At 46.4% G+C, this 27,320-nt stretch overlaps 1 protein-coding gene across 2 annotated transcripts; it reads right to left on the bottom strand.

The window, feature by feature from the left end:
• Window positions 1–18,335: 18,335 nt before the first annotated feature.
• Window positions 18,336–23,744, bottom strand: LOC130143078 (phospholipase A2 inhibitor 25 kDa subunit-like). 2 transcript variants are annotated; one of them, XM_056325661.1, is made up of 5 exons: window positions 23,588–23,744; window positions 22,287–22,403; window positions 20,950–21,099; window positions 20,672–20,812; window positions 18,336–18,720 (listed from the first exon to the last, which is right to left on the bottom strand). In XM_056325661.1, exons 1-5 carry the CDS (start codon window positions 23,634–23,636, stop codon window positions 18,494–18,496), a joined length of 684 nt encoding a protein of 227 aa, XP_056181636.1. In that variant the 5' UTR covers window positions 23,637–23,744; the 3' UTR covers window positions 18,336–18,493. The 2 variants fall into 2 exon arrangements, with proteins under 2 accessions (XP_056181636.1, XP_056181637.1); XM_056325662.1 differs by lacking the exon at window positions 22,287–22,403 and having other exon boundaries at window positions 23,588–23,740.
• Window positions 23,745–27,320: the final 3,576 nt, after the last annotated feature.

The following is a 27,320-nucleotide window of genomic DNA, read 5'->3' as shown; positions in this document are numbered from 1 at the left end:
CATGAGCCAGCAGTGACAAAACCATGTTTTGTTAGAGATTGCCAGTACTGATGAAACAAACATGTTCATAATTTGTATTTGTTGATTCACACTTGCCAACAGGATAACAAGATTAATCAACACATAGAAACCGAGGTTAATAGATCATAATCACATTTTAAGTTCTCAACAGACTGACCCTAATCTGCAACCCAGGGTCAAAGTGTAAAGTATTCGGTCTACATGTCTGTATCAGCTAACACCATACCCATCTATTTCTTGGAATTAAAATACATCTTTTGGTGAAAGCAGCCCTGATGCCCATGAACTTCTCCCTGCCTGCTGACAACCCACAGCCTAGAAGAAACTCTAAATCCCGTGGAAGAGTCCTACAGTGTCAGCCGGTGATTGGCTTGGATGATCACAAATACATAACAAAAATGTTGCTCCCACACCCAAGTGTCCCACCCAGCCAGCTGCCTGTCTGAAAGGAGTGCATCCCTCCCCACATGCTCTCACCGCTTGCTGTACCACTCAGCTTTAATCAGAGGTTTCCCTTTCAAGTGCTGACCTGTCCTGCCGGATCAGTCCTGCTTAGCTTTCAGCACCTGATAGGATCATAAGCCGAGGCAAACATAAGCAAAGGATAGAAACAGTGGATAGAGATCTAGAATAGGCAGTTACACATACAGCAATGTTATGTTATGCACAAAGGTGCATGAAATATGTTTGAGAAGAAAAAAAATCTGCATAGATAGGAGAGTTTCTCAGTGTCCAGGATATTATCAGATCTGGAAAAATGCCTTGTGAATAAGTCACTGGAGCATCAGTCAACGTCTGTGTGCAGAAAATGCCACAAAATTCGCTGTTGTCCCTCTCCGGCATTTGTACAGTACCGTTTCATGGTTTCCATAAATAATTGACTAAAATGTGCCGTGGGCCACTTTCTTGTATTATAGTTATCTGCCCCACTACCCCGCTTCAGTTCAATTCCTACTCACATTCTCCTTGCCTTCAATAAAACATATTAATACACATTAATAAACCTGCCTGGATGCGATTCTGTACAACCTGCTGTAGGTGAACCTGCTTTAGCAGCGGGTTGGTCTAGATGATCTCCAGAGGTCCCCTCCACCCCAACCATGCTGTGGTGCTGTGATTCTGTATTTTAATGAAACATCTTTTTCAAATCATCATTGCAGAGCAAATGAAGGCCCTTTGAAAAATCTTTCGCATATTCCTTCCACCTCTGCTGTCCAACCAACCTGCCAGTGCAGCTGTGGGGAAGCTTTATACCAAGAAGGGAGACCAAATGTGACCAATCCAGCAAGTTTATATATGCCCTGTTCCTTCAGGAGCTGCAGCAGCATACCTCAGTTTCCCATCATTTAGGAACTGCACAACTTAAAAGCTGGAGATCTGCAGATCAGGACTGGAGTCCTGCTGCCAGCAACAGGTCCTGGGGTACAGAGGGCTTGTACACCACAGATGGTGTTTTCAGCCCCAGCCACAAGCTGAGAGCCATGCTGCAGAGATCCCACAGCACTGGTATCATCCATTGCATGTGCCACAGCTCAATGCATAGGTCTTGGCTGCCTCTCTGCTGCAGGATGGGTCTCTGCTCTGAGCTCTGCCCTGGCCTGGCCTCAGACAGACAAGGACCTTCACCACAGGGCAGCTTTTACTCAGCTCCCATTTCAACCACCCCAAATGGGCAGCATTAAAAAAAATGGAGTCTGGAAACAAAAAAAGGGGAGCCAAGGGGCACAGTCTGGGGAAAGGCTTGGAAGCAGGAGGTCCCTGTACCCAGACTTGCTTTGGTACCACATGTGTAGCATCACTATGGGAGACAGAAGCACAGGTTCACGCATGGCAGCTCCCAGACCCTCTCCTCTGTGCTGGGAGCTGTAAGTCATACCTGACTGGTTTTTCTTTGAGTCTCACAGGAGGGTGGGTGGGAAGGATCAACAGGGAGAGATGCTGCCTGAGCCTGCCTCTGCTGTTGCACTTCAGGTGGCGCAGGTCAGGTGATGCCTCCTGTCCTTCCCATCAGAGCCCAGAACTGCTGTTTCCACCTTAACACCTTGCATTCGGGGTGGGGGGTGGGGTGGGGGGGTGGGGGTAGTGGGTGGGTCCAGGGCAGAGCCCACCCTCCCACAGGTGCTAGGCCCAGACAGTCCTTCCCACACCTGCATCTCACTCTGGGAGAGCCAGCAGGACAGGTCTGTTCTCCCATGCTGCATGCAGCAACATCTCACAAAACTGGAGGTGCACTCCTATCAGCACACAGGGTCTTCTGGCCAACACAGTAGGGAAGATCAGCTCCTGGCCAAGCTCCTGGCTCCAGGGCCCTCTTCATGACTCCAGCAAGGAGTGTTTGGCATCAGCATGCATTCACACTCTATTTATTTACCAGGCAGCTGCTTGGATGGCTTTAAATGACTGTGTGACAGCCAATTTCCTATGCAAATGTGGCCATGGGCAATCTAAATGCCAGCCTGTCTAGCCCTAACCCTTGTGCCATGGGGACTTGGCCACTCAGTCATCCTGACCATCCATGCCTTACTGTTAATCAGGCCAGATCATACCTCATTACCCTTGCGTCATGGCAGCCTCCCAGCCCAGGACCTGTGTCATGTACAGCAGCTGGGGAAACAGACCATGTCCAGAGGCAAAGATGGGGGCAAGATTTCACATATACCAAGTCAGCTGCAAAGACCGCCTTGCTGTTTGCAAGGCAGAACTGGTCTGCTGGCACTAGGAAACATTTAAACAAGTTTGACTGGAAAGCACCTTGGCAATATTTGCACAGATTTCCTGCGTATCTTGTATTTGAGTCTGAGCCACAGAAAGAAATACACAAAGTAGATGTGTTTACACATACAAACACCGTGCAGGGGAGGATCAGTCACTCTCAGACTGGGATACGTTTACCTGCCTGAATAATAAACACGCACTTCATTCTCTCTACTACTCTAAAGACAGTTGATAGAGAAAATATACCTGGGGAGAGGATCTGTCTTCTATCTCCCTATCACTGTTTCCAAATTGGTTGTAATAAGCTCTCTCCTGATGCATTTGTGTAGGTCTGTCGCAGTCAGGCAGAGCCTAGAGATATTGCTGTAATAACCATCTGTGCCGAAGTGAGTTGTAGCAAGGAGGGTGTACACTGAGATTTTTGCATCTATAACAAATGGGTGAGCATACGCCCCATGAGTTCCATGTGTTGGCACACTAAAAGAGCCACAATACATCCTAGGAAACATGTTTTGCTGCTGCAGCTTTGGGTGCTGGAGGAAGACTCCCATGTGTCTCATGCCACTAGTATGTTTTGTCCCCTTGAAGTGCTGCTGCATGATCCTGTAAGGTGATGCCCATCAAGTGTGGTCTCCAGGCTTTCTTCAAGGGCCAGCTCAGCTCTCATCAAGCCCAGCTCAGATCGGCTTTGGGCGGTCATGACTCTGAGCATGCCATGTCCATTTGCAGCTCCAAGCCTTGTACAGCTGGCGAGCAATGCCACTCGCTAGCTTCTGTGTATGATTAGGAAAGGCAGATCAGCCCCACATACCATGTGGGATTGTCCAGGAAATTAATCCATGCTGGGCTCCTGAAGTGCTCTGTGCCTTGCCACCAAGTCCCCATGCTTTAACTGTTGGAGCATTTGGAAGTTTGGATGTACCAGGACTTTCTCTATCTGTCTAGCCCAGTTGAGTGCTATGTAGACAAGACTCACAAACTGAGCCAGACCCCATGTCACCCAACTCCAGTCCTGTTTTGTTACAGTGGAAGTCAGATCCTCTACTCCTCGTTTACCGGTTAAATAAATATCACAGCTATGCATGTTTACAGGCCATTCCTGAGTATCATGAGGTGTTCCTCCATTTATGAGATTAACGTGGTTGGGGTGAGATGAAATAATTCATTATAGAGTGTGGACCAGAAAACGCATGGACAGCTCCATGACCTTCATAGGTGGTGGTGACCCAAAGAGGAAAGATCAACAGCCTCGCCTGGCTGGCCAAGGAAAGACCTATAGTACAGAGGGTACTGGAGAGAGGTTTGGATACCAGCTCCCGAATCCATTCTGAGCCTGTCAGACACCCTTGTGATGACCAGGAGAGTTGATCATTCTGGGGAGTTCCTCTTGCCTATTGGACACACTCCCGTGCACCCCAGGAGCTCTCCAAGGTGGTGGGATTGCTGGTTTTGTCAGTCCTCGTGTTGCCAGACTATCACCAGCTGCTGCGTATTGCAGTGAACCATCACCTCCTGTTGCTGAACAGATCACAGAGACTCAATGATTAACTCGAGCGGCAAGCAGGTCAGCCACACTCCTTGTAGAGTCTGAGCCCAGTACCTCCAAATTTGACTTTTGCTCTTCCCAGTTCAGAAACTGCTACTAATGTTTGGTGCCGCTCCCACCTTGTTCAGGAGGTGTGCTAGCGAGGGACAGCATCTTCCCTTCCTCATGCTGAGCCATTACTCCCAAAATAACTCAATGTTTAGATGGGCATGGGTGGGCTTGACCATGATAGGCTCCCTCTGAAGCCTGAGCTACTATAAGCCACAGCATCAACTGCCACCACATTCCCAGAGAGCAGCAGATCACCTTTGCTCCGTGTTCTCAAAGGTCTTGGTAGCCAGAGCCCAACCTGTCTAAAAAAAGCCTGTGGCTTCAGGATCAAGTCTGCCCTTGACAGTGCCTCTCCTTTTGCTCCTTTGAGCAGTAACGGACTCTGTCCTTCTGTGTAGGAGGAAGAGTCTGTGTGGGACCAGCCGCATGCTGTGGAGCAAAACTTTCCCAGAGCTAAAAGCCATCATAAACCTCCCTACCTTCTGGTGTACCTCCACAAGCATAACAGGAGAGCTCTACGTGTGTGTCTGCATGTGTGTTTCTGTGAAAAAGCAAGGGAGAGACTGACTTGGTGCAATGAGGATTTCAAACAAAACGATTTAATTACACATATTTTCCCTCCATGAGCGGGATGAGAACTAAACATGTAACAGCTGTTGCTTAATGCATTCCTAGATAGCACACAGAAATTATGGTGGTAAGCACCACTTAAGAAGGGAGATAGCAAGGGAGAGGAAGAGAAGTAATGATGTTAGTTATGCAGACAGCAGGTCAGATCTTAGTGTGATTTTAAAACAACCTGGTTTCCATCCCTTCATTTATGGCAGCATTTACAGTAATACATGTAGCAATGAAGCATTTTAATAGCATTTCAGAGGCAGTAAAGGCTTCAGAAAAGTGACATTCATCACACTGCTCTATAGCCACCCCTGGAAACTGGAGAGCACCACATCACATGCATCATTTAAAGCTTGCTTCAGAAAATACCTTTCATAAACCAAATGTTGGTATGGATCCTGTGGTGGTTGAGGGTCTGGATAAGACCAAATAAATCACAACTGCTTCAGATCTTTGACTTTCAGAGTACAGCTTCCCAGGGGAAACACACCAGCAAAATGAAGACATGACCACGCTGTGCTTCTCATATGCTGGCCTCTTCCAGTGCACCATGACAGTGCCTCCTGTGCTGAGCTCGTCCCTTTTTCCCAGCTCCAAGAGGTGGCAGTAGTACTCCTGCCCTCAGGAGACTGCTCCTCTGGGACTGGCACCCTCTCCTTTCCTTGGAACAGGAGAACTGACACTCTGGGGAAAAGCAAGTGTGCACTCACCCACTGAGACACCCTCAGCATCTCTAAGTTGAACCACCAGTTGCAGCGGTCACAGCACTGTAGACAAGCATTGTATAAGGCACAGGGAAGGTGTATAAAAACAAAACAAAACAAAAAAATAAAACAACAAAAAAAGTTATTTGCATCTGGCTTTTTTTTTTTTTTTTTTTTTTTTTTTTTTGTTAATGGAGCAGGGAAAACTCCTTTTGAGATTGAAAAGAGCCCTGAGTGTCTGCTCATTATTCCCAAGGGGAAGCTTGCCAGCATTGCTCATTACAAAATTTTTTTTGCAGAAATATCAGCTGCATTGATTCTCTCCAGACATCCCTGAGGCTAAAGGTTGAAGACAAAGTCACAAATGTATGTCAGAGAAAGAAGAAAGAAAAGAGAAATGAATATAGTCTTTGTCCTAAAGATGTTACAACCTCAACAGACCAAAGATGCGGGGGGGTGGGGGTGTGCGTGGGGGGAGGAAATAATGAAAGAACCAGGAAAAGACAAAAGTTCCTTGCATTCTGGGACAAAAAACCATCCCATCAGTTCTCAGTATAACCCTGTAGTGGTGAGACTTTCACCTGAGAAAATTAGCAATGACGTGTAAGTCACGAGGAACACTGATGATGACACCATTACACAGCTGGGATGGGTAAGCAGGAGCTACACTAACGTGACCATTTATGATCACAGATTTCATAGACTCACCAAACAGGGTCCTGTGGTCCCTACGCATGACACTTTCTTGTGTTTGGGGACCTTCTCTCGCAGCCACAGGATACAACAATATTTGAAGGTCTATACCTGCCAAGGTAGCCCAGTAAATACAATTTTTTAAATTGTGAGTGGAGGACACAGGCTTTGGCATCTCATGATGTCTCCAGACTTATCGTGACCTGAGCTGGTGTTAGTTTACTTTAACAATTGCTAGTGGTCAAGCAATGTCTGTGTAACCTGTTCTAGCTATATCTTTGTGATACCATAGAGAACTCACATACATGCCATGTGGTGAAGTTGAAAACATAGGTAGTCACTGCATAAGAAGAAATAGCCCTTTATGTTAACTGAGGCTGGGGGAAGCTGTTGTGCAACTTTCAAAATTTAGCTGGAAACCACCGAGAAGGAAAGAGAGTGTGATGAGAAAAAAACATAAAAATAGCCCCAAGCAGAATCCAGGCCTGAGGAGGAAGGGACCGCCACCACCAACATTGCGCTTCTCCCAGTGAACAGCTCAGGACACTGATAACTCACAGAGACAGCCCACCACCTCTCTGCTCTCTCAAGAAGTCCAGTGCCACCAGCCGTAAGACTCAGAGGGACATCAGAAGATGAGCATAGAATTGGACAGGAGCATTAGATATCAGTAAGTTTTCTTCTTTAAATGGTTTAAATGATTTTATTCAAATTACTAATGAGGCTTTTTGGTACTAACCTGGATTGTAAGTGTTAGTATTATTGCAACTGGACTAATAATAACTTTAATATGTCTTGATTAGCTCAAGATTTTAATTAAGCTTTCTGGTCTGGATGAACATAGTGTGTTCAACTTTGCCCATAACAATACTTTAGCACGAGAGAAGCTGTCAGAAATCCCAACACTCATTGCCAGGCATGAGCAGAGCTGAGAAAGCCTCTTTAGATAGTGACTTCAAAGACATGAGTAACCCTTCCACAAATCCTTTCCCTTGAAGTCTATCCTGCCCAGCTTACCTGTTTGAGGATGCATAGCACAACCATTGCTGTTCCAACAGCCAACAGCCTCCAGTTACCTGTTGGCATCAGGAGCCAAAACTTTGGTCAACAGCCTAGGTAGTAAGAGCTGCAGCTATTAAAGGTGCTCCTTCTGGGCCTTTTCCAGGCATCACCTTAAACAAATATATCACCTGCTCCCAGCTTGTGCCCATACACTTACACCTATCCCCATCACTTCTTTGGCCATCATTTTAGCCCTTAATTTATCCAGATTGATACTTCTCACGAAGTCTTACTCTCTCTCAAAGAGCCACAAGCTGAAATAGCCAGTGAGGGAGGGATCTCTTACACCCAGGGCAGGGCACAGGCTCGCTGTCCTTGACCCACCCACAGCCATTCAGGTTTAGAGTCCTCCTTTGAGAAGGTAATTCTGACCAAAGAACTCCAGCTGCAGCTGGAAATGCCTTTCCAACAATAACCACAGCTTGGAAAGAGAGAAATGTGTTTCTCACTGCCAAGCTCGTCATATTATTCTCAAATATTTCCTGGTCTTTCTCTGCTCTAATTCTGCAACCTCCCTGTGTGTGCAAGGGTCAGGGTGAGCATCACTGAAAGCACCTGAAAAGCCCCAAAAGTGTCACAGAAGCCTCCTCATCTCCCAAAACTCACTGACACCCTCCAGGCAGAGGTAGAAACTGGTGACATGTCACCATGTAAGAAGCCCAGATTGTACGTAGCAACACAGACAAGAACAGCTTTAAATTATTCTTGTTAGAAGCTCTGGAGGCTTGAGTGGACTCAGTTTTTGCTGTCAAGCTGACTCAAAAAAGTTACTTAGTTTAAATTTCCCTATGCTAAACTTCTGCTGAAATAAATTTTTGCCCAAGGAAAATGCCCATTCTGAGAGCATTTTTCTGATAGCAAAGTGTAGTGCAGAAATTCAAAGCTTTTCAACCACTCTGGCTTTAAAAACAACCTTCTCCACTCTTCACGAGGTGGATCACCACTGTTTGTAGAGTACGATGTTCTTCACTGAGACGTGCTCACAGCAGCCAGCCAAGTGTTTACTGATTTTAAGACATTATTCAACAATAGAAAGTCAATTGGGTTGGAGTTTATTATTTCAGATTTTTGGAAGGTTCTCTTCCTATGACTTCCAGTAATCTCTACCTTATGTAACTGCCTCCAAGGTCTACTCCTGATTTCCCAAAGACAAAAAGAAAACAATTCCAGCCTTTCCTTTCTAAAATAGGTGGGGGGCAATGGGAATATGGGGAAGGAAATGTGGGAGATATATCTTTGTTACAAGCCCTCTGTCTGACTGCACAGACAGACTGCAAAGAAATGGAAGCATCCTACTGGTTTCAGACTCATCTTCAATGTAGGAGAAAGCAACCATTTTGAGTCAATAAAAATATAAAGGCTCATGTGTTTCTACCTATTTCCACAAATCAGATTTCAAATTTATAAAAAACTAAACTTGCAATAAATTCATGAGATTCGGTCAAAAACTACTCTGCCACCAACAGATCAACTGGGCTTTGATGGTTCCCAAGGTCCCTCCCAGTCACAACAGTACATTGCAACTTGAGATAACGCTCTGAAGTTTTTCTGGAAACGTGCCCTCATCCTCACCACATATTCTAGCAAGCAGCCCCAGAGGAAGGAACTCTTCATCAGCAGCTGCATCAAAACCTGGTTTTGACGGCAATATGAGCCCTCCCCACTGGATGTATGTTCAGCTCCTATATTGTCCTCTTACCTAAATGTCCTGCCCATGACTCCCACAAGCCTGATCCACAGCGACCAACAGACCTGAGGATCACAAAGCAAATTCACCTGCTGCACAGGGAATACAGCCATGTGCCTTCTGCTGACACACTGCACCATGCCCTCAATGGGAAGTAAGTGGAATCACCCAAGGGTGTGCAGCAACGCCTGGGCAGACCCAAATGAAACAAATAAAGGGAAATAATCTCCCAGCTGCCCAGTATCCAGAGCTGGACCAGACTTCTCAAACTGATCAATTGCCATTCAGGCACAAAAGAAGCAGTCAGATATTCAAAGTAGCTCAGCATCTGATGCCAAGAAGGGTCACAATGTTAGCCTTTCAAAATGCGTCCACTTTCCTCTTGCTAATCCTTTGGTTTTCCACCTGTCTCCCAGTTTTCAGTGCATGTGGATAAGCAGTGATTCCAATGGAGGCCAGAGACAACAGCAAAAGGATGTGGGGGATCAGCTCCAATTGTGGAGAGGACGTTTACAGCTCTTCTGTGGAAGCCAGCTTGTTCACCTGCCTCCACTCCTATAAATTCATTACAGCTCCTGCCAAGCAGCTGCTTCCCCACTTTTATGGCTTTTCTCTGGCCTATGACCACTTTTGGCATCATGCTGCATGCACCAAATGCATTGTCCAAGAATCCAGAGCTGACGACACTGCTAAAGACAAGGGAATTATGTCGGGAAACGGAGAAGAAAAGGCAACTATTCCAAGCCTTGTGGGGAAAAGGCACTGTTAAAAATAAGTTGTTCTGTGACTAATGAAGTTAATAAGGTGCGCTTTCCTACAGTTCCCCTCCAACCTCCCCCATCATGATACTCCCAGCTCCTTCCAGAATCTGCTACTAGTTTGGCTGGATATCTGCATCCTGTGCTGCGCTGGCTGGCTCACAGCTGTACCTGCATTGATTTGTTGCTCCTCGGCCATCAGGCAGCAGCACCACAGGTTATATATTGTATATCGTGCTGAACTGTGCCTTTGGCTTGTGGGGAAGGACTAGGGAGCAGCAGCAACGTGGATCCTTCTGCTTCACTCAGCTGCCAGTTTTCACAAAAGCATGAGCAAATTGAAATCTTGGAAATCTCTTACTAAGTGAAAAATATGGTAGAAATCACTATGGTTTCAAAAGTTTTTTGGAGACAGAGTGAGGGAACGGGAAACAAATAGAGGGGAAAAAATAAATGCAGAGCTTTATTTTCTTAGGTAATCAGGTTTAAAAATACTGAAAAATGACACTACTGTGGACTTTACACGTTGATTTAGCACAAGATAGCCTGCAAATATCAATAGGGGTACAGCAGAAGTGTGAGGTCACACTTGCTGCAACCTGTAAAAGATCTGCTGGCCCCATTAAAGTCCCTTTCAAGCTAATTTTAAGCAAGTGTGAGTAATTACCAGAAAGGCTGAAGAGGAAGAAAGAAAAAAGAATTGCAGTAATAAAATCTAAGCTGAAAGTCAGTCTTTAAGTGGCTGCTAAATTGTACCTGCTTCTCTGCAGGAGAAGGACATGGCTGAGGGAAATGGATATCCCCTTGCGCATGAGTAGCTGAGTGGGCACTGGGCTGGGGAATTTATCTCCATGAGGGGCCAAGAGGCTGCAGCCTCACTGGAGGTGCAGTGTGACCCCATTCCAGAGCCCACCTGATCCCCTGGGAACTCTGGCTTGCCTGGCTGACAGGTCTCTGGAGAAGCTCCAGAGAAAACCAGTGAATCCAGAGGAATTGCAACTTGCAGCACTGTGGGAGGGTGTGACTCCTGATGGCTCCTGAGGTTCCTCCATCTCTATTTTTCTGGGATACAATGAGTTTTCCTAAAGGTGTCAAACATTTGTCTGTTGAAAAGCAACTCTGTGAAGTGCTGGAAGAAGAGACAGCCAAAGTGATGTTAGAAAGCTGCACCCTTTGCATGTGCTGCAGTTGTTAGCCTTTTCCTATGCTGATCCAGGGCACAATAAGAAAAAGCAGAACAAGCACGGGGAAGACTAAGAATAATAGCACCCTTAGCATGTGGCATCAAGATCTGCCAACTGCCACGTGTCCACATCAGAAAATATTCTGCCTGTGAGGCTGATTTTTTTGTCTGACATTTCATTTTTTTCCAGATGTACATCATGCATTTGCCCTGCCAGTGAATTTTACTCCAGGTATTTTACTCATTTTCATTTCTGTTGCTGATGCCTGCCTACATAATAGCTAGGAGGTGGATAGTCCAGGTCACAAAATCAAAGACCAATTTCTTTCTTTGAATTTCCTCATGGGCCTCCTGTCTTGATGAAGGACTCCAGCCATTATTGAAACCCAAAAGCCAAAATGCAGAGGGAAAAGGTGAATCTGGTGCCAGCCTTTGTCCTCCCAGAGAATCTTCATTGGAAAGCTGGACTCCTTCTTGCAGTCAGCTAAAACCCACATGGGTAGGGAGGTGCTGACACAAAATGGGACAAGAAACAGAGGGATGAACCTTCCCACAGACGTGCCAGAAGTAATAAAAGAAAAGCACCTTTTCAGGAAAAAAAAAATCTATTTTTCTCTTCCCTGTTTCTTTTAGAGGTATGCTGCCCATTATTTCCCCATGTTGCTCTGCCAGTCAGCTCTCATTTCAATTAGAAACCCTATGCCAACATAACTGCCTGGATCTTAAACCAGCCCTCCTCGCCCTGGCTCTTTCCCATGGGCTGTGCTGAGGCATCGGGGAGCTGAAAAGCTGAGCTGATGTATGTTTGCAGGTTTTGTGGCAGTGCAGCTCTGCCACAGAGGGTTTGCTCCAGAGCTGGTACTGCAGCAGCAAGATCTCTAGATACAGGGGAAGGAAAACCCTGTGCCAGAAATAGCTGCAGTGCTCCAGCAGGCCCTGCAGACCACCAAGCAGACACCACCTCCCTGTAAATTACAGTAAAGGGAGCGCTGAGCAGTTCCTCATGTGCCCCAGATGGGCTGTGCAGAGAGGAACTGCCACAACCAGGGTGCCAGGGTGGGTGGAGGCAGGGGAGAGGATACTGGGAATGTGCCTCACAAAGCCCAGTAAACTCTGATCCCCTGCCAATCCTTCCCCTTCTGCTCAGACTATCCTGCATGCATGGGAATGTCCCTCTGGACAGTCATGTACAGGTCACCATGCTTATTGCTTAACCAACCATGAAACACTAGAGTAATTCTTCATGAAAAAATGAGGGAGAAAGACATAGGCAAGATGCACAATCTGGGCCTGATCCAGACTGGTTGGGTTTTAGGGAGGGACTGAACTTCAGCCAGTCCAAGATGCAAACCGGCATTCCCACAGTTGCCTGCCATGGCTTACTCTTTAACCCATCCCACCAGGTGATGGGAACAGACCCCACGGGCAGGAGTTTCCACACAAAACTGGAGGGAAGAGAAGCTGGAAATGGGGGATGATGTTGGTTAATGACTTGGTAACACTTCAGTGATGTTGGTTAATGACCAGGCCTGCGACTGTACTAGGCTTTTCTATCTCCTGCAGGTCATTAGTGTCATAAGCACCATTTGCTTTCAGCCTGGGGCCATTCATGGCACGTGGTAGTTGTTAGCACTTACAGCAGCTTATAGCAGCTCTGGTGCGTAATTTGCATTATGGTCAGTTCCTGTAATCTGACAAATCTTATAATACTGCACCAGATTTCTTAGAGCACTCCTCTTGCCATCATGCAGATAACGAGGATCTCAGCTCCCATGCTCACGCCTGCAGATTTCTTAAGTGAACTGCAAAGGTTTGAGACCACAAGGCAGATAAATGAAGCCACAGCTACAGTCTTAGTTAGACCAAGGACACTAAGTCACATTTCTCAAAAGCTTCTGGCCAGCAGCATGGTGTGTCAGACCACTGTCTCTCTATGTGTGTACTCAGCCATGGACCCAGCAACACAGTAAAGAAAAAAGAGAGGGGCAATCAGCCAGAGAAAATGTCTTAAATTCCTCATTTTACAGACACATGGTAAGAGAATTTAACCACGTACGAAATGCCTGACTTCTTAAGCATACTGAGCCTCACACTGGTACTATAGATTAGCGTCCTGCAACACTACCTGCTAAAGCTCCCACATCTCCTGATGGGAATCAGCTCCCACAGCTTGAACCAGCTCCTCCACTGAATCCAAGCTTCCAGCTAGACATTTTACATAGGCTGTGACAGGCTACTTCCCAAATGGCATCAAACCCTTTGGAACCAACAAACGCTGTCAGATGGCCCTTATCTGGGGGCTTCAACAGGCCTTGTTGTTTCCTAGAGTTGTAACTTCACAGTTTCACAATTCCCTTGAGCCTGCACAGACCCCAGAACTTATAACCAGCTACTTTTTCAGAAATCAGCAGCCACTAGTTTTCATGTTTTCTCTGGCAATCTACGTCATCCCAGGAGGTCTCCAGCAGAAACCTGCTTGGAAAATTGTGTGCTCTGATCTGATACTCCCTACCTGAGTCTTCTGGAGCAGAAAATCTTAAAAAAAAAAAAAAAAAAAAGAAAGAAAAAACAACCAGCAAATAAATAAATATTCTAGATTCCTTACTGCAACAACACAGGTTTCTGGGCAGGAGGCCCAAGGGCTTGTCCCCTGGAGACATGAGGTGTGACCTTGGGAGGCAATGAAGTGTAGAAGGAAACTTTCCCTTCCTGTGATCTGCAACATCCTAAAACAGAACAGCTCTGTCTCCAGTGGCAGCAGCCAAGTATGCAGCCCCAGCAGTGATGTGCACATCAGCTTTTGTCCTAAAAACTGCCAAGTATTAGAGGTCTGGTTGCTTGAAGTGGTTGGTTAGGCAATTCTAAGACAGGTGCAGGGATGAATTTTATTTTCATTCACCCATCTGCGTGAGAATTCTGATGAGTCTGAACAAGATGGTCTACCACAGTTTGGATATGTATAGGGAAGGAGAGGTGCTTCTTCCATGTGACAGCAGTAGAGATGGGGACCAAATGCTATTCTTCACAATATACAGTCCAGACAAGAGTAAACATGTGTGAAGCTTTGGGAACAGCAGGTTTTTATCCAGTAGAGGTATCCACAGAGTCAGGAGATGAGGCCCTGCAGCTTTTGATGCAAAGTTAGCCTGTTCCTTAGCACAGTGGCTGTGGAGCATTTGCTTTCTTATTTGCAGATTTTTCTTATTTATCTTATTTGCAGATAAAATGTTCTCTAAGGAAAAGACAGGACCCTGGGGATGGGGTCTTCTGCACCTAACATTGTCTGTCTACAGTGAAGGTGCCTCCATCAGTGGTGGTCCTCAGAGTACAAATGGGAACCTGCAGCGTGATTAGAACTGGAGAACCTGGTCTCCAAGAGATGTATTGACTCAGGCCCCCAGGGGTTTGATGACATGCTCAGATGGAGACACCTACTTGTTGCACAAACCTAGATTTGGTCAGATGGTCCCAGTCCTGCTGTCTTTTCCTGAAAGAGGTGGGAAAATTGTTTAGTCTCTGGTATGCAGCACAACACACATTCTTCCTGCCTCAGAGAAAGATTGCTTGTTCATTCACTGCTTGTCTTCATTTTGCCTGTGAAGATGTGTAATCCCCAAAACACATACCTACTGGACCTGCTGGCCCAGGGTGCTGGACAAACTCCCTTATAAGAGCCCTGGTCATTACATAAAAGAAACACAGCAACTACTTTGCATTCTTTTGCAAATACAACCCCAGGCCATGCTCTGGCCAGATAAACTGTGTCACAGCATCCCAAGCTCCTGGTGTGAAACTGCTGGGGGCAGGAATGCTTCCCAAGAAGTGGAAGGAAAACATTCCCAGCTCCAGATATGCCAGGAAGAAGAAGCCAAGGATTTTTGTATCTGGTAAAAAAAACCTTGCATGGTGCATGGCTGCACAAAGACACAGCCCCTTCTCCCCAGCTTTCCTGCCCTGCTCATCCCAAGTCCACCCAGAGAGCTCAGGACTGTGTCCACCAAATGACAGCTCAAATCCTCATCTTCCCTCCTTCATCCTACAAAATCTCCAGCCTGTTGGGTAAAACTCTTGCATGTCCATCTCCCTATCTCAGATCACCAATGGGTTTTCTGGCTGTCACCAGCCTTTCTTGCCAGCTCAGCGTTTTGGGAAAGAACCAAAACTTCAGAGGAAAGAGAGGGAATGGCAGGAGACAGCTGATTTTCCACTGTCAGGGGAGAGAAGGCAATGGTCTGCGTCCTCTTTGTTATGCAAAGGGGAGATCAAAGCTGTTGTTCACATGGTCATTATTGCGGATAAGGGAGGCAGCAGCCAGCCATACAGGGCCAGGAGCATCTCTATCTCCTGTGCCTGGTAGCTGAAGTGTCTACAAGATCTAAGGGAGGATCTGGTATTTACATGTCTGCGTGTGCTCGCCTGTGTGGGAGTAGAGTTTGTATATATTATAAGGAGAAAACGTAGATGGAAAGAACTGAGTTTTGTATCTAAGGCCTGCTTCAAAGCCCATTAAAATCAGCAGGAGTCATTCCACTTACTGTGATGGGTTTTGGCCCCATCTCTCCTTGCCCCTCCCTACCATGCCTATGACCTCAGGGCTGCTCCCTGCTGCATATCCTCGATTAAACCCTGCGAGTCATGGGGCTTCCCATGCTCACCACAGCAGTGGTTTTACTGGGAATCTCTGGAGATGCCCCCTCCTCTGGTGTTCACACCCTGCAGATATTTAGAGCAACTGTTGCTCATTCATCACTCCTTGCTCAAGATACGGAGATCCCATTGTTTGGTTTGGTTTTATAAATTGGCGCCACCAGTTTTTGTCCTGTCTTTTGTGTTGCCTTTATCTGAACACACTCCAGCATCATCTCCCTCCCCAGAAGCCAGATTTAAGATCAGAAGGGCTCATCATCTCATCACCTTCCTCCATACCCTGGTCTATCACGTTTCTACCAGCTCTGCCTGAACTACCTATAATGTATCTGCAACTACAGCATCCATTTCTGAAAGGCCTTCGTGCTGGGTTTGCAGACATCAAAAGCTGATGACTGCTTTGCTCTCTCTAATGGCTGAAGTCTGTGCACAGTGACGATGTGACTTTTTCTCCTTTGGGTACGTCAGGTTTCTGCTGTGCTTTCGTGTATAAAAAAGCCCTTTAATATCTTATCATTTCCATAGAAGTGTGTTTATAGCCTGTAAACAAGCCACTTCTCTATCTTCTTTCCAGTAAGATCACAGGTTTATGCTCCTAAAGTCTCTCACTGCAATGCATTTTATTTCACACTTTCCATTTTTAACAGCCTTTAAAAATGTGGATGTTGGAACAGAACCAGCATTAGTCATAAAGATGCAGGATTGTTTCCACTCATCACTCCCCCACTATACAGCTACAGACTACAACAGCTTTGCCACAACATTAAGTTAGAGGTCAAAATTGATGTGTGTCTCCTCTCTGCACCACAAACCCTTGTTAGAAAAATTGCTGACTGCTCTTGTTCTCTCTGTCCTCCCCAAACACCACCCCAGCACCGTGGCTTTCTGGATGTGTCTCACCCAAGTCTTGCCCAGGCTGAAAAAACCCATTTAGCTTTTCTGTCCCGATAACATCACAGGTCAAAGTGGAAGAGAAAGTGAAGGGTTGAGCCATCGAAGCAGATCGAGATCTGCCATTGGGTGCCACAGACAGCAATGTAATGTTCTGCATGAACATGCAGGAGGTGTGTTCAGGGATAATGCACTTGCATAGATAGAGAATTTTTTTAATTCCAGGGTGTTATCAGATCTGGAAAAATGCTGAAGGATTGAGTCGCTGCAGTATCAGTCTATTGCTACACGATAAAGGGGGAGATGTATTGCCTCTCTTTCACATCGTAATTGCACAGCCTCTGCAAATAATTAACTGAGCCTAACCAGACTCTTTTCCCTGCATTAAATCTGTTTTATCAGTTCACTCCCCGCCCCAAAAATTAATTTTCACTCTCAGACCCACACCCCTTTATTATAATAGATAATGTGAAATTCTCTCCCAAATAATTTGGTGGGAATACTAGGAGGAAAGGAGTTTCAGCCTGTTTGGGAAGAAGAGAAAGTCTGGGGGAGACAGAAATTACAAGAACATTCAGTGCCCATGCTGCAAGTTAAAAGGTGATCATGTATATTTTCATACATGCATATGTAGGCATAGTCATCTCGCTGCTGCCGCCCATTATGGTCTGGTTTCAGCAGCCAAGGTTTTCCATAGGGCTTTCTGCCACAGCATTGAACTAGGAGATAAAATTGCTTTGCCTCAACACTATAACTCCTTGTCCAAAACACTGCACATTTGCACTGTGAGCCAGGGCTACTAAGGATAGACAGAGTCATGCACGTTGCTTAATAATCCTGTTCAAAAGACAATTCTGCTTCAAAAATGGGCCACTCATCTGGGAACAGATGCTTAATGAAACACTGAAATTTGCTAACATCCCTGCTACACTCCACACTCCAGCATCTCCCAGAGCTCCCGCTGTTTTATCCTTTTGCCCACCGCCCATACTACCTCCCAGGTATGGCGATGCTGCCAGATGTGCAGTTTTTCTTCAGTGCCTTTATGTAGGACCAACCTGAGGAGACCCATTAGGGCAGGCAGTGGCTGGAGCAGAATAGCCAGGTGGTGGTAAATGTAGAAGAGGGGAGACTATCCCAGCTATGGGGGTAGCTTGGCCAACAGAAGGGAAATAGACATTGGGCTAAATCTTCCCATTACTTGGACTCCCAGCAGCCCTTCACGGTAGAAAACTGCTTATTTTATGAAATTAAACCTTCTTAAGGTAAGCATTTATTCCAGATAATCATGAAACCTAAGACAAAATGGGAGAGTGTCTGGTAAGCCAAGAAGAACCACCATGAGGAGAAAGGCTCTCGCCAGAAGCAGTTTGCTTGTGGCAGTTTCACTGACTCTTCTCTGAAACGGAGCCTGCGTCAGGATGGCCCTGAACGGAGGCACTCTGCCTACTGCGGAGAAACAGGATACAAAGGAAGGAAAAAGGGGCAAGCTATCTTCCTAATCAGCGTGAACCTGTTAGGAACTCACCTCCAGTCCCTTTCAGAGCCTGGAAAAGTGGCTTTGGAACTTGTCACTTATCCTGAAATAGTGAATGTAGGCTATAAGGCTGTCTTGAGAGCTCCCATTGCCTGTGCAGTGCACAGGCACCTCATGCCGTCTCCCCTGGTCCCAGTGTGGACAAAACACTCAGAGAATGTAACATGAAACCAACCCCTGTTGAACATATGAGTCTTTAATTCAATGAGGAAACAAAAGAAGTGTAGGTACTGTCTTTATTCTGTGAAATTATAAAAGAAGAAGAGGTGATTTGAAGATGAACTCCCCATGGCAGAGAAGCCACAGCAAAAAGGATTTGGCGCAAACCAAAAGTGCTGGAGTTTGTCATCGGCTTTGCTTAACCCAGCACTTAGTGAGAATCAGAAAAGTACCTTCTCCAAGATGAATCCTGACAGGACAGGGAGGAAGAGGGTGTCCGGAGGGGCAAAGCCAGAACTCACTATGGCCAAACCATATGAAGCTGGTTTGCACTGGAATGACCTTAACTTTATGTCCATCATCCCCAGGCTGTTTTGTCCATCTCCTACTATACTGCATTCAGAAATGGTGGTGCAGCCCTTCATGGCAGCTTTCAGAGACAACCCACCTATGAAGGAGAAGTACATGCCATGCATCAGGGAAACCAGTCTTCATAGTTATTCCCTCCCTGGCCAATAAGGTCCCCATTTCCACCCCAAGAACTTCCTATTCCTTATAGCCAGTTGGCTTCAACACCACCAACCCATTCCTGTCTGTTCCCATCCCCTGAACAGATTTGAAGAAGCCGCAAGGTCACCTTGGTTGATTTGAAATACAAAGGGTTTAGAGTTTGTCTTTTCTTTCTTTCTGCTAAATAAAAATGATTTTTAAAAAAATCTACATGTTTTAAATTTAAAAAAAATAAAGGTTTTTAATAGTTTTCTTTCTCACATATGTGTTCAAATCTTGCCTAGCTCCCTAAAGAAACCAGGGCTGTGTGAGAGCACTCCAGGTGTTCTTGTCTCCTTTTCTCTCCAACTCTCTCATGACATTTGAACTGGATTACTATCTCCCAGCCAGTCGTGGCACAGGGGTGAGTAGTTAGGACATTACAGGCTGAGCCATTTATTCAGGTAAGTCCATTCTCTAAGGTCTTACAGGATTTAGCCAAACCAACAGATAAACCCTGCTCACATGCCCATTGAGGGAGAGCCTGAAACCTGAATTTGTCCCTTACCAACAGTGGTGCATCTACCTGAGGAGAACACCTGAGAAGGTGCTATGTGCCTAACTCCCCATTCACATACTCTTGCTCCCATTGCTTGCTTTCACTTACGCTGCTCATGTTTCTTTGCTGCACAGGCCATTGAGGTGTGGAATATTCTGCTGGACGTTTTTATCTTCAGAACAAATTATATATAAGGGTGCTTCATTCCTTTCTTGCCCTCCTTTGTCCCCTGCACTGCTGCTTCCTCTGCGCAGCTAATCATACTGATAGGTCTGCTCTATTTACAGAGGCAGATCAGTTAAGTCAAGACAAGTTAGGAGCATTTTTTATTTCAGTACACTAAACTAATTGCACCACTCTATTTCCATTGCTGTGACTAAGAAAATTCTTGTTTTCCTTCATGTTGTCTCTGTGAAGCACCTTCTAATCCAGGGTTTGTCCAATACGTCTATAAAGTGTATAGCAAAGACCTTCAGGCATCATATCATCACCCAGAAATATTGTCAACTCAGAGCAACTTCATCCATAACCATACACAAGATAATATTTTCTTGTCTGTTTCTACAGCAGATGGTGGTGCCCTTAATTTCCTTGTTATTCTTCCTGCTTGCTGGAGCACAGGCAAGACTGCCATGAAACATGGAAGTCTTTTTACCTGCGGCAGGGGAGGAAAGGGGAGTGACCAGGGAGCTTGTGGTCTACTTTCCTCTCTCTAATTACAGCTGCTGAGATAGGAAAATTTTCTGAATGGAAGTGTAATGTGCTGCTGGTGACCCCAGCCATGCAAAGGCTGGAGTTCCCTGGCTGGCAAGACCTTTGGGTACCCCAAAGGCTCAGTTGCACTGTTCATGGGAAGGAACCTGTCCCTGGCTGTCTAGGAGCAGAAGCACTGCTACAACAAACAGTGTCTTGGCCCCAGTGACCAGCGTCACCTCATGAGAAAGCCAATGGCTCTGTACCAGTTTCACCTGAACCTCCACTAAGCAGGCAACTGGCTTAGATCCAGATTCATCCCCATGCATCCTTGCTAGGCCCAGCAGGTTCAGGGTCTCAGTCAGATTTCTCACATGCCCATGTATCAGATGGCTTCAGTCCAGTTCTGCTCTTGACCTCAGTTATGTCATGCTATGAGGAATCCCAACAGTTGTCTGTGCATGATGGGGAAGGAGGAAGAAGAAAGCACCTCAGCCCTTTGATTACCTTTAAGAACATTCCCTTCCAGTTCCATGTCTCTTCCTCTTTCCTTCACACTTTTTTGCCCATTTTCTTTTCTCTGTGATGCTTTATCTTAGACTGGTTTCACCCATTTAACCAAAAAGATGAAAGACAGTCCCAAGTAAAAGGCAATTACCAGAATTCATTAACCCAGAAATGTCAACACACTGGGTTTCAGATCCAGTGCAGTTTACGATTTCGTTACTGCACTGAAAGGAGTCCACACTGTAGCAGGCAGGACACTGGTATCCATTGGGCACGTTGTCCTCTGGTGGCACTGGAAGGAAAGAGGTTGACTGTAACTGGTTTTAGTGAGGGAACAAGAGGAATGGGCCAGTGATGGCTTAGCCTGGAAGACCCCATGGGATGGGGCAGACAGAGAAGGGACGGGGTATAAGGAAAAAGAGAGCTTACATGTGACAGAGGTGGTTTGACAGTTATTTCCTGTGCAGCAAGCCAAGTGACTCCTTGCTTTTACCTTCCCGTAGTTCATGGTGATAGGGCCAAGCTGGCAGATGCTGGATGGCAGGCAGGACTTGACAGATGAAGGGATTGCCATCCCCCCTGCAATGAAGCAGAGGGCAGTGCCAAGCTATTAACTACAAGGTAACTCCCCTCCCCTCCCACTAGTTCCTACAGCAGGAACTGATACGCAGCTGTGCTGGGACCTGAGAGTGGTCTGGGAACAGTGGAGCGCCCCCAAAAATCAGCCCCAGTGATCCTGGTGATCCCCTCAGAGGAATGAGGGTGTCATCACATCCGAGACACTATTCAGGAATTTCTCCTCCTCCATGATGTGCTTAAAGTCAGGAGAGTACACAACTCTTCACAGACAGCTGACCTTGTTGCAGATGTTCAAGTTAGCCAGAATGCCCCAGCTGCAGATCTTACGGGGTCACCCACATGCCTCTGACCCATAGCCCACACTTCTTCATGCACAGTCCACCGAGTACATGGTCTACTACAGCCACAAGCATCCTGATGCAGGCAAGTCTAAGTCTTCCCCATCAGCCAAGCCCAAAAGGTGCAATAGGGAGCAGAACAGTTACCTGGAGTATACTGAGGTCCCTCTAGCACTTTGAGGATGAAGTGTGGCTTTGCACAAGCAGAAAGAAGTACCCACTGGAGCTGCCAGCACCAAAGCTGGTAGGATACAAGTCAACCTCCAGTCTAAAAGCCATCACTGGTCACATCACTGAAGCTGGGTGATGACCAAAGACATGCCACTAACACAACCAAGTGTACAGTTGTGTCAGGGCTCAGCACCCACCTTTGGCTTATCAACCATGGGGACATGGTGGTAGCTCAGTCCTGGTGGTGTGACCTGGCTGCCTGGTGTCCCCTTCCCTACTTAAGAAAGGGAGTCAGATGAAGACGGTTTCTCCCTCCACCCATGGTCAGTGCACCCTCAGTGCTAGAGGCCATCAGCCTCTCAACCCAACTACTCAACCTTTTTAAAGTTAAAAAGATTAAAATCCAGTGTCTCCTCCCAGTGTGCTGCCTAGACCTTCCCCTCCATGGCTAAGAACCAAGCCCTCCCAGCAGGAAACACTGCTTGAGACAGAGAAATGGAGAGCTTTTCCCATTTCAGAACATCCTGATCTCTGGGTCCTCTGCCAGTGAAAAGGAAAATTAATAGCTTATCCAAGGACTCACCATAAGGCCAGTGACAGAGGTGAGGGGAGAGACCCATCCCCACCCCTGCTCTGACAGCAGTGCTGGCCCACAGCCACGGTGGGTGTCTCACCTACCTATCATGACTTCATGCAGAATAATGCCGCAAGTATCTTCAGCGCCACTACAAGTTTTCATGGGGCCAGAGCAGCTTTTTCCTATGCTGTGGCAAACCTCACACTGAAGGGAGGTCCCTGGGGAAAGAAAGAGGACACATTCCTGGGTGGCAGTCATGAGGCTTCCCCTTTCATCAATACTTTGCTTCATCATATCAGCACTTTTCAGTTCTCTTCCCTTATTTCTCTTGTCCTATTGCTCAATTTGTGTCATAGCTTTTTTTCAATTATTTCTATTACTATTTATTCTAGTATGAACTTGAATTTGGGCAAGCGAGAGGAAGCCATCTGGGGAAAGCATTTTACATTTTAACCACCTATACTGAGCCAGCTTCCCTTATCTCCTGTACAAAGGTGTTTCCTTGGTGGTCCTGACACTGCTAAGGAAAGCATCCCCACAAACCCCTCCACCCTGGCAGGCATTCAGCTGTCCCTGGCTTCCCAGGCCCCAAATCCCCTCTTTGCAGCGAGCAGGGGCTGGGGATCAAGAAGCTGCCAGTGGATGTTTACGCGTTATGGGGAATAGCATATCTCTTTGTAGGCGTTAAGGGAAATCACTTTACAAACTGCCTGCTGGAACATCTTACGCAGATCAGAATATCAGGTAGTCAGCAGAAAACAGTCAAAAAGAAATAAAATGTTTATCAACAGAAAACAAACAGCATGTCTTCCCTGACACACTCATTGGGACCCAAGGTTCCAGCATGTAGATTGAAAGGTCCAGGGCATGTGTCAGTTCCCTAAACCCAGGTGCCATCTGCGGCCTCTTGCAGTGGCTGTGATATCTACATGGGGTGGCAGACATGACAGAAGACCTCCAAGATTTCAGTGGTCTTCTGGAGCAGAGCTGAAGGACAGCCAAGATGACATATAATGTCTGAAATGTCACACAACCCTGGGCATGAGCAAAATAAATCAGCCCCTAAGTTTGTCGTTAAATGGTGGCTGGAGATAGATTCAGCTGACCAAAGGTCTGTCTGCCTCAGAGTAACCTGAGTAACGCCCATGACTGTCCCAGCTAGATCACCAGTGACCACCACGGGAGCTTAGACAGCTGGTTCACATTGTAAATGCCCTCATCTGCACACTGGCTAACAGCACCAAAGATCCCCCAAGAAGACCAGTGTCCTCTCTGCAGTGCAGATCCCCCCAGACAAGGGGTTCCTATAGCTCAGATGGCTGGAATGGCCCCACATGCAGACGACCCATTCCCAGACCACTTCAATGTCTCACAGCCTTGCAGATCCCAGCAGAAAACTCACCTGGGTCCAGGAAAGCCAGGAAGAAGCTAAGGCCAAGGGACACTTTCATGCTGATGGGATGTAAGCACAGGGAGCTGCCAGGTCTTGCCGAGCACAGTGCCGTGTGCCACAAGGGCTTTACAAATTGGAGGAAAACAGGGCGTTTTGGGGAAGTCGCAGTCAGGGAAGTGCTCTGAAGAATTATAGAGGATATATATATATCTGCAGAGGAGTAGCACAAGTGTTTGTTTTTTCTTAAAGCACAAGTTCTGCCTTTTCCTCTGCATAAGTAATGCTGTTTGTCTTTCCCCAGTTGAGAGTATGCAGCCTGTGGGGAAAGACTGGCTTGCCTGAGATCTGTCAGGTATGTCTCCAGTGCAGACTTTGTTTGAACAACATTCAGCCTCTGCCATAGGTATGAATGATGAAGCAGAAACCATTTGAACAGCGCTGTTGCGCTCTCACCATTAGGCCCAAAGAAGCAAAGTGCCCTTTCCAGCCTGAATGATTCTAGGATTCTAAGGGCCAGCCAGGAATTTTCCTTATGGCTGAGTTTTTGCTGGCTGTTTTCCCATCTCCCTTCCCATCAGACAGTCAAGCGCTCTCATGCCCTGAGTACAGCAGCAAAGCAGACAGTGGCAAAGCAGTGAGCTTCCTTTCCAAGCCGACATGCAATTTCTGTTTGCAATATGACTGCCAATGCACGCCTTGGAGCAGGCTCAGTCAAGGGTTCCTGGGGCTGAGTATGTCAGAGCTGCAAAGCAGGTCCTCCAGGGTGCAGGTTTTGATAGAAAACACTTGGAAGTTGATAAGGGAGTCTTCTATTGTCCTTCTGGACTTTAAATCAAACCAGCCAGCAGGCAGAAAACGTCTATGTGGCTATGAGACAGCCTGGTCATGTTATAGCAGGTTTTCCATGCCCTGAGATCTCACGATGAGCTAATGCCAAGCAGCAGTGACCGAAGGCCTAAGGGTTCCCTGTCCCGTGTGCAGGTTTCATTACTATGTGCTGCCTCATTGAAACTATTCCCTGTCCCGAAGATATCCTCCATACTCCTGTCCTGCACCCGATCAGACACAGCCAGTTAGTTTATGGTCCTGCGTGACTTTTTGCATTGACAGCAAGGAAGAACTGACGTGTCTTTGTGCAGCTGGGGGGCAACCGCAGTAACAGCTCCTTGGACAAGATACTGCCCCAGGCAGACTTTTCACTCTGTAGCAGAGCAGAGGTGCTGGGCTCATCTGGCCTCCAGACACAAGAGAAACCCAAGCAACAGGAGGGGCATGCAGACCACAAACACAAGGACCTTCTGAGGCTCACCCACTCCATCCTGCTGCCCAGGACAGCTCTAGCGCAGGACAAGGGCTGCCTATGGGGATGTATCATGTAGCAGGGAAATCTGGTCTGCTGAGGGAGTCTCACCTTGAACCTGGCAGGACTGGGTATTTATTTGGTGAAAAGCTGAGTGGGTTTCATTGCCAAGGATTCCTACCAATGCATAAACGAGCTAAATGCCATTCCTGGCTCTACCAAAGGCTTCCTGCAAATCCATAGAGAAAAATCACAGATCTTGCTGATGTTTCCACTCATTTGCTTTGTTTTCCTGTTTTTCTCTCTCATCTTACTTTCTACTTTTCCCATCTGGGACTAACTTCTTCAAAGGAAAAGTGGTCTTCTGACATTTCCAAATACATTGAGTAGTCCAGTGGGACCTCTGCTTAGCTAAGCCCACAGCATTGTGAGAACAGAAATAAGTACAGTGACACTGGATAAAAGCCTAGGTCCCCCAACATCCATAAATCTGGATTACAAGACAAGGGAGAATGTTACCACCACTTTAAATTTCTTTTTCAACTCAGAAACGGTCTCATGGCACAGTAGAAACGTTATAATGAAGTCAAACTTCTGACTGCAGCCAGTCCAAGATTGAAATTCATTCCTCACTGATTGTAAACCTCAGACTGAATAAAATTCTGTCCCCAGCCAGGCTGGGGTACTCAGATCAGTGTCATCCTGCCATTTTACTACCTGTGGGACTGCAGGTACAGATAGGGAGATGGGTGGATATGACTGTCTCTGGTGATTTTAATTTCATGCCCTTTCATTTAAGATGATTACTGAAGTGCCTGGGGGATTTTCCCTGAATGACATGACTCCACTAGCCCCACCGAACTGTATTGAACTCACCTGTTTCCCACCTCTAGTGGAGGTAGGGCGTGAAGCTGCAGCCTTTTCATGTGCATTTTTAGAGATGAAACCAAGCGCAGCAAGGAGGAGCCACAATCTGCAGCAATAAGACACCTGGAGAATAAGACTTAAGAGAGAAGGTGGGAACAGTAAAAGTGCTCAGGGGATACTCAGTCATATCACATATGCCTGCAAAAACAAGGGTTGGGTAGGGTAAATTATCACTGGCGTTTACATTAGGCATTGGGGAAATTTTTTAACAATGACAATAGTGAAGCTGATCACCTAGGAAGGTGTGGATCCTCCATCCTGGGTGGCATGGAAAAACAGGCTAGACAAATACTTATTAGGGAATTATTTAAGCTGATAGGATCCTGCTCCAGGGCTGAGAGATGGATTAGATGTTCTGTCTCATGATCCTTTCTAAATTGGTTCCTATACTTTAACTTCATGATGTGCATGAAGCACCTGTCTTCTACAGCATGTCTGTGTTTCCAGAAGCAGAGGACAGTGGCAATACAATAGTCACACTCTATGGGGAGGTGAGGCAGAGGCTGGGGAGGTCAGAGAAAGTTGTGAGGCAAGATAAGTTAAAAATTAAAACCTGAAAATAGCATTGGCAGGAAAGTGACAAGAAGAGAAAGACGTTTGGCATAAGAAAGACTCCCATCTAGGCTAGAGCATGGACAAAAATCATATGTGAATTTGTCATGCAGGCTTGTGGCAGAAAATGCCTGTGGGTTTCATAAAATCATTTAGGTTGGAAAAGACCCTCAAGGTCATCAAGTCCAACCATCAACCCAGCACTGCGAAGTCCACCACTAAACATCGTCCCTAAGCACCACATCTACACACCTTTTAAATACCTCCAGAGATGGAGATGCAACTACATTGCTGGGCAGCCTGTTCCGATGCTTGACAACCCATTCAGTGAAGAAAGTTTTCCTAATATAAAATCTAAACCTCCCCTGAAGCAATTTGATGCTGTTTTCTCTCATCCTAAGAGCCCAAAAATAAAGGTATGTCATCAAAACATGAAGCTAATCAATCAGATTTACATCACAGCTGAAGAAACCAGGTTGGAAAGCTCTGGAAAAAGCAAGAAAAGTGGCAAAGTGACAAAGAAAGGAAAATACAGAAAAGGCTGGTGGTGGACAGCTTGTGTAGGAGACGCTGGGAAAAAGCTTTACACAGACCTAACTGGGGCTGAAATGGAAGATGCTCATGTAAGAATGACAATGACAGCTCTAAGAAAGAAGTGAGATCAGAGCTCAAGATAAACCCTGTGATGATAGATCAGCTGGGCCCAGGATAACTACCTTGTTCTTGTGATTAAACATTTGAGAATGAGCCAGAAGGACAGGGTGTGTCTGGGTGGAGGATGAAGCCATCAGCCATGGGACCAGGCAAGCACACTGCAGCTGCCAGCCCTTACCCCTTGCAGTCACTGCAGCTCTAAGGGAAGTCAGCAACATGATGAAGGCTCCACCCCAGCAGCTGGGAAGCCAGGAAAGCACTTTCTGCAATGGCAGTCAAAAACAAGAACACAGGCAGAGGCCTTCGCAA

Source organism: Falco biarmicus, chromosome Z (assembly GCF_023638135.1).
Source record: "Falco biarmicus isolate bFalBia1 chromosome Z, bFalBia1.pri, whole genome shotgun sequence".
Lineage (NCBI taxonomy): Eukaryota > Metazoa > Chordata > Aves > Falconiformes > Falconidae > Falco > Falco biarmicus.
This window is presented reverse-complemented; position numbering and strand designations above follow the sequence as displayed.

Coding starts and splice junctions, on each gene's coding strand:
- LOC130143078 (XM_056325661.1), bottom strand. CDS start 23,636: ATGAAAGTGTCCCTTGGCCTTAGCTTCTTCCTGGCTTTCCTGGACCCA. Junction 22,404..23,587: donor CCTGGCTTTCCTGGACCCAG/GTGAGTTTTCTG, acceptor TTCTTTCCCCAG/GGACCTCCCTTCAGTGTGAG. Junction 20,813..20,949: donor TCAAACCACCTCTGTCACAT/GTAAGCTCTCTT, acceptor CTTTCCTTCCAG/TGCCACCAGAGGACAACGTG.